At 39.8% G+C, this 16,416-nt stretch overlaps 1 protein-coding gene across 1 annotated transcript; it reads left to right on the top strand.

Annotated features, from left to right (window-relative positions):
• Positions 1–11,921: 11,921 nt before the first annotated feature.
• On the top strand, positions 11,922–15,654 carry six2b (SIX homeobox 2b). The gene is made up of 2 exons (XM_060939037.1): positions 11,922–12,734; positions 14,968–15,654. Exons 1-2 carry the CDS (start codon positions 12,172–12,174, stop codon positions 15,317–15,319), a joined length of 915 nt encoding a protein of 304 aa, XP_060795020.1. The 5' UTR covers positions 11,922–12,171; the 3' UTR covers positions 15,320–15,654.
• The last annotated feature ends 762 nt before the right edge of the window (positions 15,655–16,416 follow it).

Raw genomic sequence — 16,416 nt, 5'->3', positions numbered from 1 at the left:
GTTTACAGTCACAATGACAAGAACAAAATTGCAGCTTGATCAGTCCATTTTAAAGCTATTTTACACATCTTCATTGTTGAGTATAATTTACCAGATTCTTGTAGATCAGATTTCACAGGTGACGCCACCAGTTTTCCACTGAAAAAAACCAAAACAATAAAACATTCATAATTTTACATTTTAAGTTAAATAGCTTCCTTAAGTACAAGCATTTCTCTGGAGGAACAACATTTTAACTGTCCATATAATATGCTCATCATGACTTGTCAAATTAGGACTCTCAAATCCTACTCCTGTTCTAATGTTTATAACACAGGACCTGAGTGGCACAGGAAACCAAAGCCTCCATTAACACCTTCTCATTAGCACACTTTTAGATGTATCAACACGGGTGTGACAAACTAGTTTCAACATGGACACTTCTATATTCCCAACACTCACCTTCAACATAAATAACGCACAGTCACGCGAGAGAGATCTGTCTAAAAGTGGCTCTCTCCCCTATAAATTTTCAGCCTCATGTGATGAAGCTTAATGGAGTTGGCAAATGGGTTGATGAAAATATTTATTGTATTTCTGAACATGGCTGGAATTTGAATTGGCAGTGAAAGTGACACAGTGGAAAGGTCAGAAGGCACGTAGTGTATCATATGCTGCATCTCCCAAGTGTCCCGAAAACCTTGCTCTGCTTATTTCTCAAATTGCCCCTGCGCTTTAGAGTTAAACATGTTGACCTGCATTTGGCATATGGACAGAAGGAGGGGTGCTCGAGGCACAGCTGACCTGGGTTATGACCATGGCTTAAAGTGAGTCAATTGGACACTGCAGTAAATTAACAGAAATGTCAGCAAGTCATTTGCTTTAAAAGTTCATCGGGAGTCTGATGAATGAGAGAAGGGAATACTGCAAAATGCCTTTTTTTTAAATTAATAACTTAAACACTTGTTAGCTCTCATCTAAGATTCATAGCAGCGACAATGTACAAGCTCTGAGCATATGGATATATTTTTCACATACATAACAGATAAGAGTGACTTGACCAGAGTGTCCATCTGCTGAGAAGCAGCTTCGCCTTCTCAATAAAAATCCACAGGAATGTAAAAGATCAGCTACTCTTAAGAGCTGTGGAAATATTTGATTTATACACAACAGGTGCCACTCATCACAACAAATGTAGTGACTAAAGTGTTAAATCGCGTCCTCATTCATTACCTTCAGCTTGGAGGGAGAAAGCGGATAATAATCTTACGACATTTACAGAACACAACCTATTTTGCACAGAGAAAGATCTTATTCAGTTATTTTAAAGTATGTTTGAGTGTTTAAGTGATGAATAGACGGAGTGAGGGACTTTTAAAGAGTGCGTCAGTATATATGAGAAAGCTAAAGAGTGAGAAAGAAAGAGCAAGAGAATGAAAGATACTGCTTTGATTACAGTCTGAGAAGCATGTTCCTGCCCAGACACTGGCGGTGTCACTTCCCTGTGCATGCACATTTAATCCCTCTGCCTGCCAGGAGGATGGAGAGGAGAAACCTGATCTCCCAAGGGGCCAACAGACAGGAGGACAAGAGAAGGAGAATGAGACACAGTCAGAAAGAGAGTGAGAGAGAGAGAGAGAGAGAGAGAGAGAGAGAGAGAGAGAGAGAGAACAAGCACTGACAAGATTTATAAGTTACTGTAGCTAATGGTGCAGTGGTATCATCACCTATGCATTAACCAAAAGAAATATGAAAAGTAGGTGGGCAAGGTCAATGCTCTTATGATGTGCCTGAGCAACTGTACTGGGATTGCGAAGAGAATTTTTTGAAAGTTCTTGTTTGGAAGCAAATCATTGTTTAAAAACACTCAACTGAAACCAAAGTGAATCCAGCTTGTATTAGAAGTAAACTTATGAACTTAGGGGCCATTGTCATCCCTCACCATTCTCTCTCTCTCTCTCTCTCTCTCTCTCTCTCTCTCTCTTTCACACACACACACACACACACACACACACACTCAGCTTAGCGGCAGCCTCTCCCGGTGCTATCAGGTATCGCGTCCCTCCCGAGAGGGAAGGTGAGCCAGCTTCATGAATCATTTAGAGTGTGCACTGTGAGTGGAGGTCAGTGTGATTGCTGAGTATAGGGTGTCTCTGCCCATGGCCCCCACACAACTGCCTTGATTTGAATAGAAAAAAGGCTTCGGCCAGAGCACAGTCACCACCAGGCCTCTCCTGAAACAGAGCACAGCAGAGCCGTCTGGATTAACAGAGTTCCTCCTCGCTCACAGCCCACTGAAACAGGAGACATGTGCAGATGGAGGCAGAGCACAGGCTGACCTACTCATTCTTACCTCTGGCCCAGGTAGTGATGTAGTTCTTTCAGGAAGTCCAACCCCATAGTGCCAAATGCTACAATGGAAAACAGCTTCCTCTCTTGGCTGACTCTTAACTTGTGCATAACTGGATACTGGTTCAAGTTTGAAATAGCATGGAAATTACTGTATATACGGTACACAGTTGTGTCCGAAGGTTTCATTATGTCAAAAAGAAAAAGACAAGGAGAAGTATTATCTTTCAATCAGCCTTGGTCATAGAAAACAACAACTGAATTGCTGGAAATCTTTATTTGTTGTTAAATTGTAAAATAAGTGTACTGGGAATGCAAATTGTTCCGCTCATCTATTTCCTGTAAGCTCTTAAACCAGGTAAACTTCCACTCATGAAAGTCTGATGAAAGATGAAAAACTTGTGCAATGTGCAACAAATGTCTAGTTTCACCTATAAAAAGGAAGGCTTTGTTTCAGAATTTCTTGGTCTTACTGACTTCATTAAGCTTAGTTCCAGCAGTCAGACCTGGTTTATAGCCTGTCATTGGGTTTAGAATGACACAGCATGCTTAGAAGCAGATCGGATCAGGCCTCTGAATAATAAACAACAGTGTTTAGAATAGACCAACTCACTCTTACACATTCTCTAAACCAGCATCAGCTCTTCTGCTACAGCCATTGGCTGCTCATGCATGTCCCCCTACCCCAATGCTTTCCATTCTTCGGGAAAACTGATACTGACCATGTACAATCAATCAGCCCCGTTTACTGAAACTCTGCAAACTCAGCCCAGTGTTGGATAGTGAGCTGGCATATGCATATTTTTTTGACATACGAACATACCTAAAATTATTAGTTCGAATAGACAAAAGTAAAACCATAAAATAAAGCCTGCTTAGTTCCAAGAGATTCAACAATATTTAGAATTGGATCATACTCTCTGAAATGAATGAATGAATGAATGAATGAATGAATGAGATTAAAGCATGAATTAATTCATTCATTAATCTACTACATTATAGCATGATTATTGAGCGTGTATATATTTAGTGAAGATGCATAATGAAATAAAATATATATTCACCAGTAAACAATAAAACAACCATTAAAATTTAAAATTAAAAAAATTAATTAATTAATTTGGGCGGCACGGTGGTGTAGTGGTTAGCGCTGTCACCTCACAGCAAGAAGGTCCGGGTTCGAGCCCCGTGGCCGGCGAGGGCCTTTCTGTGCGGAGTTTGCATGTTCTCCCCGTGCCCGTGTGGGTTTCCTCCGGGTGCTCCGGTTTCCCCCACAGTCCAAAGACATGCAGGTTAGGTTAACTGGTGACTCTAAATTGACCGTAGGTGTGAATGTGAGTGTGAATGGTTGTCTGTGTCTATGTGTCAGCCCTGTGATGACCTGGCGACTTGTCCAGGGTGTACCCCGCCTTTCGCCCGTAGTCAGCTGGGATAGGCTCCAGCTTGCCTGCGACCCTGTAGAAGGATAAAGCGGCTAGAGATAATGAGATGAAATTAATTAATTTTTAAAAAATAAACAAAACAAAAAACTTATGGTGTAGTTTTCTAGGGAAATCAGCTGGTAGCCTCTTGGAGAACTTGCTACAGTTTTTCTGTCTCTGCAGATAAAATTCAATACAGCTTTGATGATGATGATGATGTTTCATTCATTTGTTTGTTTGTTTATCAGAAACATGATCTTTTACTTCCTCTCATAGTCCAAAGACATGCAGACTGGGCCAACTGGCTACTCTAAACTGCTCATAGGTGTACATGTTATTGTGATTGGTTGTTCATCTTTGTGTTAAATTGCAATAAATTGGTGAACTGTCCAGGATGTTCCCTGCCTCTTGCCCAAAGTCAGCTGGGACTGGATCTAGCTTCACCCGAGACCCTGATGGATAAGCAGTATAGACAATGGATGGATGGATGGATGATCTTTTACAGTCTCATTCCCACCTTGTACTCAGTGTTCCAGGATAGGCTCTGGATGCACCATGACCCTGACTGGGATACAGCAGCTTTTACTCATCTTACTGAAAATAAATGAAGGAATGAACAATCTATCACTTAATATGTTCCATTATTGAACAAAACTAATAAAGCTCTCTTTAAAGGAACAGTCCACCGTATTTCCATAATGAAATATGCTCTTACCTGAATTGAGACGAGCTGCTCCGTACCTATCCGAGCTTTGCGCGACCTCCCAGTTAGTCAGACGCAGTCAGACGTGCTGTCACTCCTGTTAGCAATGTAGCTAGGCTCAGTATGGCCAACGGTATTTTTTGGGGCTGTAGTTAGATGCGACCAAACTCTTCCGCGTTTTTCTTGTTTACATAGGTTTATATGACCAGTGATATGAAACAAGTTCAGTTAAAAAAATTGAAACGTAGCGATTTTCTATGCTATGGAAAGTCCGCACTATAATGACAGGCGTACTAACACCTTCTGCGCGCTTCGGCAGCGCATTGATATCTGAGCTCCGTATCAATGCGCTGCCGAAGCGTGCAGAAGGTGTTAGTACGCCTGTCATTATAGTGCGGACTTTCCATAGCATAGAAAATCGCTACGTTTCAATTTTTTTAACTGAACTTGTTTCATATCACTGGTCATATAAACCTATGTAAACAAGAAAAACGCGGAAGAGTTTGGTCACATCTAACTACAGCCCCAAAAAATACCATTGGCCATACTGAGCCTAGCTACATTGCTAACAGGAGTGACAGCGCGTCGGACTGCGTCTGACTAACTGGGAGGTCGCGCAAAGCTCGGAGAGGTATGGAGCAGCTCGTCTCAATTCAGGTAAGAGCATATTTCATTATGGAAATACGGTGGACTGTTCCTTTAACACTGAATTTTCCGAGATCCACTTTCTCCTATGACGAATTATGTCTATCCTAATGGGAGTGGTCTCTTCCAGGATGATTCCACCCCCATCCACAGTACATGAGGGCTCACTGAATGGTTTGATGGATGCACATGATATTGGTTATATGCTACAGCCTTCACAGTCACCAGATCTCAATCCAATTTAACATCTACAGGAGATTCCGGAGTGAAATGTTAGACAGTAATCTATAGCACCATCATCAAAACACCAACTGAGGTGTATCTTTGGAATTAATGGTGTTCATCCCATGAGTACAGTCCCAGAGATTTGTAGTATCTACAGTGCCTTGAAAAAGTATTCATACCCTTTGAACTTTTTCACATTTTTCCACCTTACAACTACAAACTTAAAAGTTTTTTATTGAGATTTTATGTGATAGACCAACACAGAGTAGCACATAATGTTGAAGTGAAACAAAAATGATAAATGGTCTTCAAAATTTTAAACAAATAAAAATCTGAAAAATGTGGTGTGCATTAGTATTCAGCCCCCCTGCGTCAATACTTTGTAGAGCCACCTTTTGCTGCAATTACAGCTGCAAGTCTTTTGTGGTATGTCTCTACCAGCTTTGCATATCTAGACACTGAAATTTTTGCCCATTCTTCTTTGCAAAATAGCTCAAGCTCAGCCAGATTGGATGGAGAGCGTCTGTGAACAGCAATTTTCAAGTCTTGCCACAGATGCTCAATGGGATTTAGGTCTGGACTTTGACTGGGCCATTCTAACACATGAATATTCTTTGATCTAAACCATTCCATTGTAGCTCTGTCTGTATGTTTAGGGTCATTGTCTTGCTGGAAGGTGAATCTCCTTCCCAGTCTCAAGTCTTTTGCAGCCTCCAACAGGTTTTCTTCCAGGATTGCCCTGTATTTAGCTCCATCCATCTTCCCATCAACTCTGACCAGCTTCCCTGTCCCTGCTGAAGAAAAACATCCCCATAGCATGATGCTGCCACCACCATGTTTCACAGTGGGGATGGTGTGTGCAGGGTGATGAGCAGTGTTAGTTTTCCACCACACATAGCGCTTTGCATTTAGGCCAAAAAGTTCAACTTTGGTCTCATCTGACCAAAGCACCTTCTTCCACATGTTTGCTGTGTCTCCTACATGGCTTCTAGCAAACTGCAAACAGGACTTCTTATGCCTGTCTTTCAACAATGGCTTTCTTCTTGCCACCCTTCCAAAAAGGCCAGATTTGTGGAGTGTACGACTTATAGTTGTCCTGTGCACAGATTCTCCCACCTGAGCCGTGGATTTCTGCAGCTCCTCCAGAGTGATCATGGGCCTCTTGGCTGCTTCTCTGACCAGTGCTCTCCTTGCTCGCTCTGTCAGTTTAGGTGGACGGCCATGTCTTGGTAGGTTTGCAGTTGCGCCATACTTTTTCCATTTTTGAATGATGGATTGAACAGTGCTTCTTGAGATGTTCAGAGCTTGGGAAATTTTTTTATAACCTAACCCTGCTTTAAACTTCTCCAGAACTTTATCCTTGACCTTTCTGGTGAATTCTTTGGTCTTCATGATGCTGTTTGTTCTTCAGTGTTCTCTAACAAACCACTGAGGCCTTCACAGAACAAGTGTATTTATGCTGAGAGTAAATTACACACAGTAGGACTCTATTAACTAATTAGATGACTTCTGAAGGCGATTGATTGCATTGGATTGTATTTAGAGGTATTAGAGTACAGGGGGCTGAATACTAATGCACACCACATTTTTCAGATTTTTATTTGTTTAAAATTTTGAAGACCATTTATCATTTTCGTTTCACTTCACAATTATGTGCTACTCTGTGTTGGTCTATCACATAAAATCTCAATAAAAACTTTTAAGTTCGTGGTTGTAAGGTGGAAAAATGTGAAAAAGTTCAAGGGGTATGAATACTTTTTCAAGGCACTGTATACCAATATACACATACACCACTCAAACACCTTCTTATGCATTATTACAGGTTTTGAACATGTTCTTCTGCATTATTACGGTTCAATCACTATTATTGGCACAGACCAAACAAACTTTGTTGAATTTATTAAGTTGTAGCTCTCAGATCCTCTAAATGAGTGCTTTATAAATGGAAACACACTTGGAGAGTCAGTCTGTTAAGCCAATAGATCAAAGACTCATTGACAATGCTAGTAGCATTATGTAGGAATTCAGGTTCAAAATATTTTGATGGTATAACGACTTGAAATAGGGAGAATCGCTTGTCTTCCCGCTCATCTCTGCATGTGGTTTGTCAGTTATAGCATTATGTAACTCAGGTGCCGTGGCCTGGAGACCTATCACGAGAACTGCATAACGCTTTATGGCACCCTGTCACACATCAACAACTATGGGTCTTCAGAGCATTAGAGCAATATTCTCAATACAGACATCATGGCAGAGGTGAAGAGACCCTGTCAGAGGAAGCCAGGAATAGAGAAAAGGAGAGCGCAATCGAGCAAGAGACTGGACTAGAGTAAGTCTTGGACTGGCTTTTACTCGTTGACAAGAAGTAAAAGAGATAAGGCTGCAAGACAAATGCTGAGCTGGCCTTCTTTCTGTTGAACTAGTAAGTAGTTACGTTAGCAGCCTAGCTATGTCTTGTGTTGTTGCACTTGCTTGATGTTTGGCTGTGTTAACAAAGTTGTTAACTCACTAGCTTTTGATCATAAAGTACAACTGCTAGCTACAACATGAGGTGATGTTAGCAAACTTGCTAGATAAGACTTGGACATTGTCCATCCATTCATCCATTATCTGTAGCCACTTATCCTGTTCTACAGGATCGCAGGCAAGTTGGAGCCTATCCTAGCTGACTATGGGTGAGAGGTGGGGTACACCCTGGACAAGTTGCCAGGTTATCACAGGGCTGACACATAGACAAACAACCATTCACACACATTCATACCTACGGTCAATTTAGAGCCACCAATTAACCTAACCTGCATGTCTTTGGACTGTGGGGGAAACCGGAGCACCCGGAGGAAACCCACGCAGACACGGGGAGAACATACAAACTCCACACAGAAAGGCCCTCGCCGGCCACTGGGCTCAAACCCAGGACCTTCTTGCTGTGAGACGACAGTGCTAACCATTACACCACTGTGCCGCCCGCTTGGACATCGTGTACTGCTAATAATTGCTCTAGCATTGGGAGCTGCCTAGCTTTTTTGGCCTGCTTGCCACCCAAGTTTGCTTCACTTTATATCAGAGGCATCCAAGTTTTGTAAGGTTAATTTAGTTGACTAGCTGTTCTTTGTCTGATAGCATCCCCCAGCATTAGGTATGTTGGTGTTAGTATGGTTTTAGTTATGTTAGCTTAGCATGTGACTATTCCAAGTTGTGCGCAATAGTTGTGCAAACCTTGATGGCAACATGGAAAAAAAATTTATGAATTTTAAAAATCTGACCATGCAGGTTTACTTCAAGACATAAATCGTGATCTGTCTCACTGCTTAAAAAAAAAACAACCCAAGGATGATCCGATAGTAGAGTGTATATCCGTGCCAATGTTATTTATGAAAAACTGTGACATAGGTTGTAACCTTATCAGTGTTATTCCAGTCTCACAGAGATTTGTGGTTTTTCCAGATGACAAAAATCATCTAACCTCAGTCCCGCCTCAGACTAGCATGCAAATAAATAAATCAGTCTCACGTTAATCTTTGTCAATCTCATGCCAAATAAGCCTTGAAAGCTTGAAACTTTGTAAACCTATCTCAGCTAGCTCGTAATAAATTACACTACCCAATGTATATTGTGCTGTATGTAATTATATATCTCATCTCATCTCATTATCTCTAGCCACTTTATCCTGTCCTACAGGGTCGCAGGCAAGCTGGAGCCTATCCCAGCTGACTACGGGTGAAAGGCGGGGTACACCCTGGACAAGTCGCCAGGTCATCACAGGGCTGACACATAGACACAGACAACCATTCACACTCACATTCACACCTACGGTCAATTTAGAGTCACCAGTTAACCTAACCTGCATGTCTTTGGACTGTGGGGGAAACCGGAGCACCCGGAGGAAACCCACACGGACACGGGGAGAACATGCAAACTCCGCACAGAAAGGCCCTCGCCAGCCACGGGGCTCGAACCCGGACCCTCTTGCTGTGAGGTGACAGCGCTAACCACTACACCACCGTGCCGCCCCCGTAATTATATATGTATATAATTATATGCTATATGTACCTATATCATGTCACTAAGAACATTTTACTCAATTACACACGTTCTCCACATTCAATTCTTAGCAAACAATGTATATGGCCTGAAAATGCAAACACGGTGTTTCAGCAAAATTAAAACATTCTGTTATTCTTTTTTTTTTAAACATTATTGTTAATCTTCAATGTCACAATAAATAAAACTATGCATTCATATTTGTGTAAAATCCTGTAATACTACTCTACCTTGTCAGTTGACATGTTTCTTTGGCTTCTGACGGTTCTGTATCCTTCAGCTTGTCAAGAAATGTATGCGTACAGATGTCCATGAGGGGAACTTAAAGCGTGATTTACGTGATTTGTATTTACAACAGTGGCGTAAAAGTGAATTAAACTCCACAGCTGTAGGGGGAACCCAGGAGCAAAAAATATCAATTCTCGCATTATGTTGCTTTAACTGTAAAACATAAATATGTGGTTTTGGATAAAGATTTTGGCCTTTTCCTATGAGATTAGATATTTTTCCATTTAGATCATATCTTCTTATTATTAGAGTTATAATAGTATAGTAATGTTCGATTAATGCTCAATTCACGTTCCTTGGTTAGATTTTCACATTTTAGAGTACATTTATTTCAAATACTTATATATACACACAAACACAAATAAATTAAATTAATATTTTTTGCAATGTTTGAGTAATATATGAGGTTTAAAAATCAATAAAGCTAAATTAGTAGACATCTCACTGTACCCTTGGAAGCAAATGCTTCAGTGTCCATATGAAAAAGTAAGCAGGCCTAATGTTACATTCCAAAATAACTCAACAGATACATGATACCGGTGACTTCTTGTCACATCTATCGGTCTAACACACTTCTGGGAGCTGACTTGGTCAGTGTGACCAACCCAATAGCACTTATGACAGCATTTTGTGTCTTTTTTTAATGATCCAACTTCACACCAATGACCTATATACAATATTACAACAATTTGTTGATCAGTAAAAACAGGCAGATAGATTTTTAAATCAAAGTCATTCTGATATGTTCAATACTCTTGACATTTTCAGGAAGGATTCATTCACTGATGAATTCATATGTACTAGTGTATCCCATGAGATATACCATATGAGCTAAATAATGACTAATTTAGGCTTTTTGCATTTGTTTCCAGTCAGTTTCATGTTATTGTTGGTGGTTTGCAAAATGATAACCCCATTTGTGTCACCTTATGTGAACTTATTTCGTGTCTTTTACTCCAATTGTCATGGTAAGTTTTGGATATTGAACTTTATACATTTTCACAAATTAAACTTAAAATAATCCAGAGTGAGTTTTGTTATATGTTCATTTAACTCATGTCTGTAACTTAGAAGTTAAAGTTGTGTTTATTCACAATTTTTTAAGACAGCAGTTGAATTGCTGTTTCTAAGTTTAATCAACATTATTATTATTATTATTACTACTACTACTTACTTTAATGATTTTACAGCACAGAATCATGAATTATGTACGAAATCACAGAGGAAATAATAATAATAATAATAATAATAATAATAATAATAATTTATATTGTATGATGTGTTATATGGACCTGTGTCTGCAATAGCGCTTACAACAACAACAACAACAACAACAACAACAACAACAACAACAGGTGCTGATGGGAGCCTGGAACCAGGAATGAACTTCCCTTAAATAAAGGCTAAAAGAAAGATAAATAAATAATTAATAATAATAAATATATTAGAGAAAAAATGAAAGGTAATTAATTAAATCTATTATTATTATTATTATTATTATTATTAATAACAATGAGTATGTACCAATTTTGTGTCTACCTTTATTATTATTATTATTATTATTATTATTATTATTATTATTATTATTTCCTTTAAAGTATGTGCTGGCCCGGGTTATAGGGCCAAAATTCAGTTTGTGAACTTAAAAATAAATAAATAAATAAATAAATAAATAAATTTGTTGTTTTAACTTAAAAATGTGAGTTACCTGGTTGCCTTAACATTTTCAGTGCATTGAAACTCATACAGTAAGTTGAGGCAATCAAGTTTCATTGTGCTAACTTACTATATTAGTGTCAATGAACTCAAAATTTTAAGGCAACAAGTTTACTGCAAAACTATAGTTTACAGAATATATACTCAACGTTTGTGTATGTTTTTTTTTTTTTAAAAAGTATTATGAAGATATAGGCCTTTCTAATACTGGAATTAAAGAATGAAGCCTCAGACAAATAGATGAGGCGGTCACGTGACCCAGGTAAGTCAATTACGGCGGGTGCCCAGAATGATGAAAGTAATTGAGCAGTGTGCCACACCATTGTAACTGATTGATCAGTGTTTTAATACATTAATATGACTGTACAGAGGGGAAAAAATACATTATTTTAACCATATCGTGACGATACATACAACTGCTCCACACACTTGTCCGAACGGCCCTGGATGAGGACGCGCTCCTGTAAGGAGGGAGATTGGGTTACTGGAGGGCGGGCTAACAGCTCAACACCATCGAGGAAATAATGTAGGCTCCTGCGCACAACGTGAAGACGCACAGCCGGAATAAGATCATCTGCACTCTTTATGAGCCTCGATCATGCCATTATCGGATGGATAACAGATCCACTTTTACGCATAACAATTAATGTGACAATCAGCAGGTTTTTACTGGTGCTGCTGGTCATGCATTTTTCAGACACCCCACGAGAATCGAGTTTCGCCCGTGGGAACAGCTCGAACACCTGAGTCACCTGCGTGAACGTTGACTGAGTCAGGAACAGGACACGGGAAGCGCGCGCGAGCATGGCCGCGATGCCGCCGACCTTTGGCTTCACGCAGGAGCAAGTGGCGTGTGTGTGCGAGGTGCTGCAGCAGGGAGGGAGCATCGAGCGCCTCGGCCGCTTCCTGTGGTCTCTGCCGGCCTGCGAGCATCTGCACAAGAACGAGTCCGTGCTCAAGGCCAAGGCCGTGGTGGCGTTCCACCGGGGAAACTTTCGCGAACTCTACAAGGTGTTAGAGAGCCACCAGTTCTCGCCGCACAACCACGCCAAGCTGCAGCAGCTGTGGCTCAAGGCGCACTACATCGAGGCAGAGAAGCTGCGCGGGAGACCCCTCGGTGCCGTGGGCAAGTACCGGGTGCGCAGGAAGTTCCCGCTGCCGCGCACCATCTGGGACGGCGAGGAGACGAGCTACTGCTTCAAGGAGAAAAGTCGCTGCGTGCTTAAAGAATGGTACTCCCATAATCCCTATCCCTCACCCAGAGAGAAACGCGAGCTGGCCGAGGCCACAGGGCTCACAACCACACAGGTCAGCAACTGGTTCAAGAACCGCAGGCAGAGGGACCGCGCCGCTGAGGCCAAGGAGAGGTAACTCTCTCTCTCTCTCTCTCTCTCTCTTTCACACTACAGGCTTCTGGATTTGTGCTGTACTTACAGTTCTGTTCAGCTCTTTTCATACGAACAGCATTTTGCATCTCATATTGCTTTCTACACTATTCAAGATATCATGCCCCAGAAGGTTCTTAACAGCCAGCAGACTCTGAATCTGGGTTTTCACATCATTTCTGTAGGTGTCAGTTTTTGAACTAAATGATTTTTCCATCACAAAAATCCCTGTATTGTAATTCTCCAGTTCTATGTAGTTTTTTGTTTGTTTGTTTGTTTGTTTTCTTTGAATTATTTTAAAAAGTTCAGATGAACCTTTTTGTTTTTAGCTTACATTGTACATAATCTCATATTCTTTTGTCTTATTGCTTAATATTTCTAACACCTTGGGTTATTATTATTATTATAATTATAATTTCTTTTTTTTAACTAAACAGTAATTTTGTTGTATTCGTAGCTATTTATACTGTATACAATTCCTCATGTTGATTTAACAATTGCTCTGCTTAGGTTTATGTGCATCTATTTGAACACGAGGAAATGTGTGATTGGAGTTTTTACTGTATTTAGATAGATAGATAGATAGATAGATAGATAGATAGATAGATAGATAGATAGATAGATAGATAGACTCAAAATTAAATGACAGGAATTTGGACGATTCACGAGCTAAACTAACTTAATTTTCACCAACCAGGTGCTCTATACAACTTTCAGAAATGCGTTTAAGGTTGCTACAAAGGTGTAATTTAATTTGTTGTAAGTCAGACCCAGGGGAACTCGGACTAATGAACTGATCCCTCTCATTTCAAGATGTAGATCTGCTAAGTCATGGTTTAAACAAACAGTCTTACACTTCCAGGATACAGTAAAATGAACAGCCTCAGACATGCATGTGATCCCCACTAGCAATACCCACATTTCCTTATCAATAGGTGACAGGTTAGTAGGATTACGAGTGTATTTTTTATTTTTAAACTCAAAAATTTTTAAACTTTAAACTAAACCCATCATCATCATCATCAACAACAATAATAATTACTTCCTCTTCTTCTTGTAATATAATGGTAAATAGTTATTATTTATAAAATATAAATTGTAATAAGTATAAAAATAATAAATAATAGGGAGACTTGGGACAACTTTTCACCTTTTGGAGATTGTGTGAAATTCTTTGCAGGTAGTGTCACATTCATACTGCATTAAAGAGTATTTACTCTACCCTCTTACCACAACATTAGTTTCTCTGCTTGTCATATATACTGGCCTTCAGGCTTCACTTTTTCTGTCATTGTGCTTTACAGGAAGACAGGAGACAGTGAAGGGAGATATGGGGCAAAAATAAAATACCTAAATGCCTGCATGTTTAATTTTTATTTATTATCAAAACTTGTAACATATGAACTGTATGAACACACAGTACTGGTACGGCGATAGAAAAATGTCAGTTTAACCAAATCCTGACGAGACAAACAGCTCCATTCCATTTGTCACATGCACACTTCAAGCACAGTGAAATTCATCCTCTGCATTTAACCCATCTGAAGTTTAATCCTCACGCAGGGACACACCCACATTTTAACAAAAAAAATTTTTTAAACAAGTTTATATTTATAAACCACAATAAAAAAAAAATCTGTAACATGATAAACTGCCCCAACTCTCTCCATCTGGCCATTTTGAAAAAAAAAATCTTTACATATTTTTTCTCCAGAATTTAAGTTTAATCAATAATACTATATATGATAACTCTAGGCTAGATATTTTAATTCCTAACAAATCCCAAATTCACCAGCGTACATTACACCATAGAATGGAGGTGGAGGCGAAGTAGAGAATACAAGTTTTGGCTGATTAAAATATTGAACTGCACAAACCTTACTGCAGTGTCCAGCTTCATGGCTCCAAAGGAAGTAGGTTCCTCTAAGGGGCAACATCTAACTTCTGATGTAATCTAAAACCTGATTGGTTGAAATTAATTTATGGGAATACAAACCGTCCTAAGTCTCTGTGCTCTTGCCTAATAATTACTAATATGATAATTATTTAATATACCATTACTCCAGGCTGTAATTTAGATTGTATTTTATTTTATTTTTGTAACAGGTTAAGGTACGAATTTAGGGTCGGAATTATTTATTATTTGAGCAGTGAAAACATCGTAGCTGTTTTTGTGTGAACTGCTGACCTAATGAATCAATTATCTGCTCCTCAGGGAAAACGAGGGCGTGAATCAGAATGGGCACAACCCGCTGCCGTCTCAAATGACCGAGAACAAATCTCAGTGTGAGAGCTCTGATGACGATAAATCTCCACCAGGGACCCCAGATCACCCGTCCATGAGTCCTGCTCTGCTCCTGCCCTCCAGCTCAGGCTTGCCGCCACTGCATAGCTTCGCGCCCCCGGCAGGTCCCAGCGCCTCTGACACGCACCACCCTCATCCTCATCCTCATCTTCATCATCTTCACCCTCATCAGCAGCACAGCCACCATGAGCAGCAGCATCTGTCCTTGCACGACGGCCTCCTCAACCCCATGGCGGCCAGCCTGGTGGACCTTGGCTCCTAACAATTTAGCTGGTGTTAGAGTGCATGAGCAATGCATAAAAAGACCACTTATCTCCTGAAACCAAAGAAGACGAAGACAACTATGCATTAATTTCCCAAATGTTATACAGAAAATGCGGTTTGTTGCGGGACTATCTTCACTGAAATGTTTGCCTATGTGTTGGGACACTGTGTAGTCTTACAAAACCAGTAACCAATTTCCAAAAAAAGACCAAAGAGCGAAGGGCGACGTCCATCTTGTTTGTGCCTTACATGCAAGACGAGGAGGTACACCTTCAGCATTAAGCCTACGTGATAAGTCATTATAAATCACCTGATAGATTTTGATATATCTTGCTATACATGAAATAATAAAATATACAGCTATTAACTAAAGACAGTATTGACTAGAGTTGTCTTTTTGCACTACTGAAGTGACACATAGCTACGCTCAATCCTCACAAGAGTGTGCACAAGAAAGAGAACACTTTTTAAACATATAAAGAAACACAAGAACGTGATTCCCACTGTTATAACCATGTAAACCTATTTCATATTAGTTCCCTAATAATGAAATACTATTTAGGATAATAATTTATTATATAAGGAAATAAAACAATAGATCAGTCCCATGTGCCAGGATATTTATTATAAACCCACTAAGGCAACAGATACGGTTAATTCAAATGTCTCAAATCTACTTTTATAGGACGCGTTTTCCACCCTTCTCCCAAGAATATAACACGCGTCATGGGTTGCAACTGGATCCTTGAGAAATTCCTGAAACGCCCAGTTGGATATAAATAAACACTGTTGAAGTTCATTGTAAACTGCTAAACTTTTACAAATAACGATTCACAATAACAAACACTGTAACAGAGTCTGAGGGTTAATGGGGCCTGTAGTGACAAAAAGAGCAAAACTGATTTTCTGACCGGACGACACCCGACAGATTAAGGGTGTCATTAAGGGTTGCCGCAGCTGAGTCAAAGCCAGTTAATTTAAAATTACACAAACTTTTCGAAATGGCAGGTTTTTTTTTTTTTTGGACATGAAGGAGAAAATCCTGATAGCAAGTAGTTATAAAATATATATTAAATTTGTCCTCTCAGTGGAGTA

Source organism: Neoarius graeffei, chromosome 14 (genome assembly GCF_027579695.1).
Source record: "Neoarius graeffei isolate fNeoGra1 chromosome 14, fNeoGra1.pri, whole genome shotgun sequence".
Classification (NCBI taxonomy): domain Eukaryota; kingdom Metazoa; phylum Chordata; class Actinopteri; order Siluriformes; family Ariidae; genus Neoarius; species Neoarius graeffei.
Note: the sequence above shows the minus strand (reverse complement) of the source record. Positions and strands in the feature narration are given on the sequence as shown.

Excerpts from the sequence above, each read along its gene's own strand:
- six2b (XM_060939037.1), top strand. The coding sequence starts at position 12,172 with ATGGCCGCGATGCCGCCGACCTTTGGCTTCACGCAGGAGCAAGTGGCG. Across the intron at positions 12,735-14,967 it reads GCCGCTGAGGCCAAGGAGAG|GGAAAACGAGGGCGTGAATC; the intron begins GTAACTCTCTCT and ends TCTGCTCCTCAG.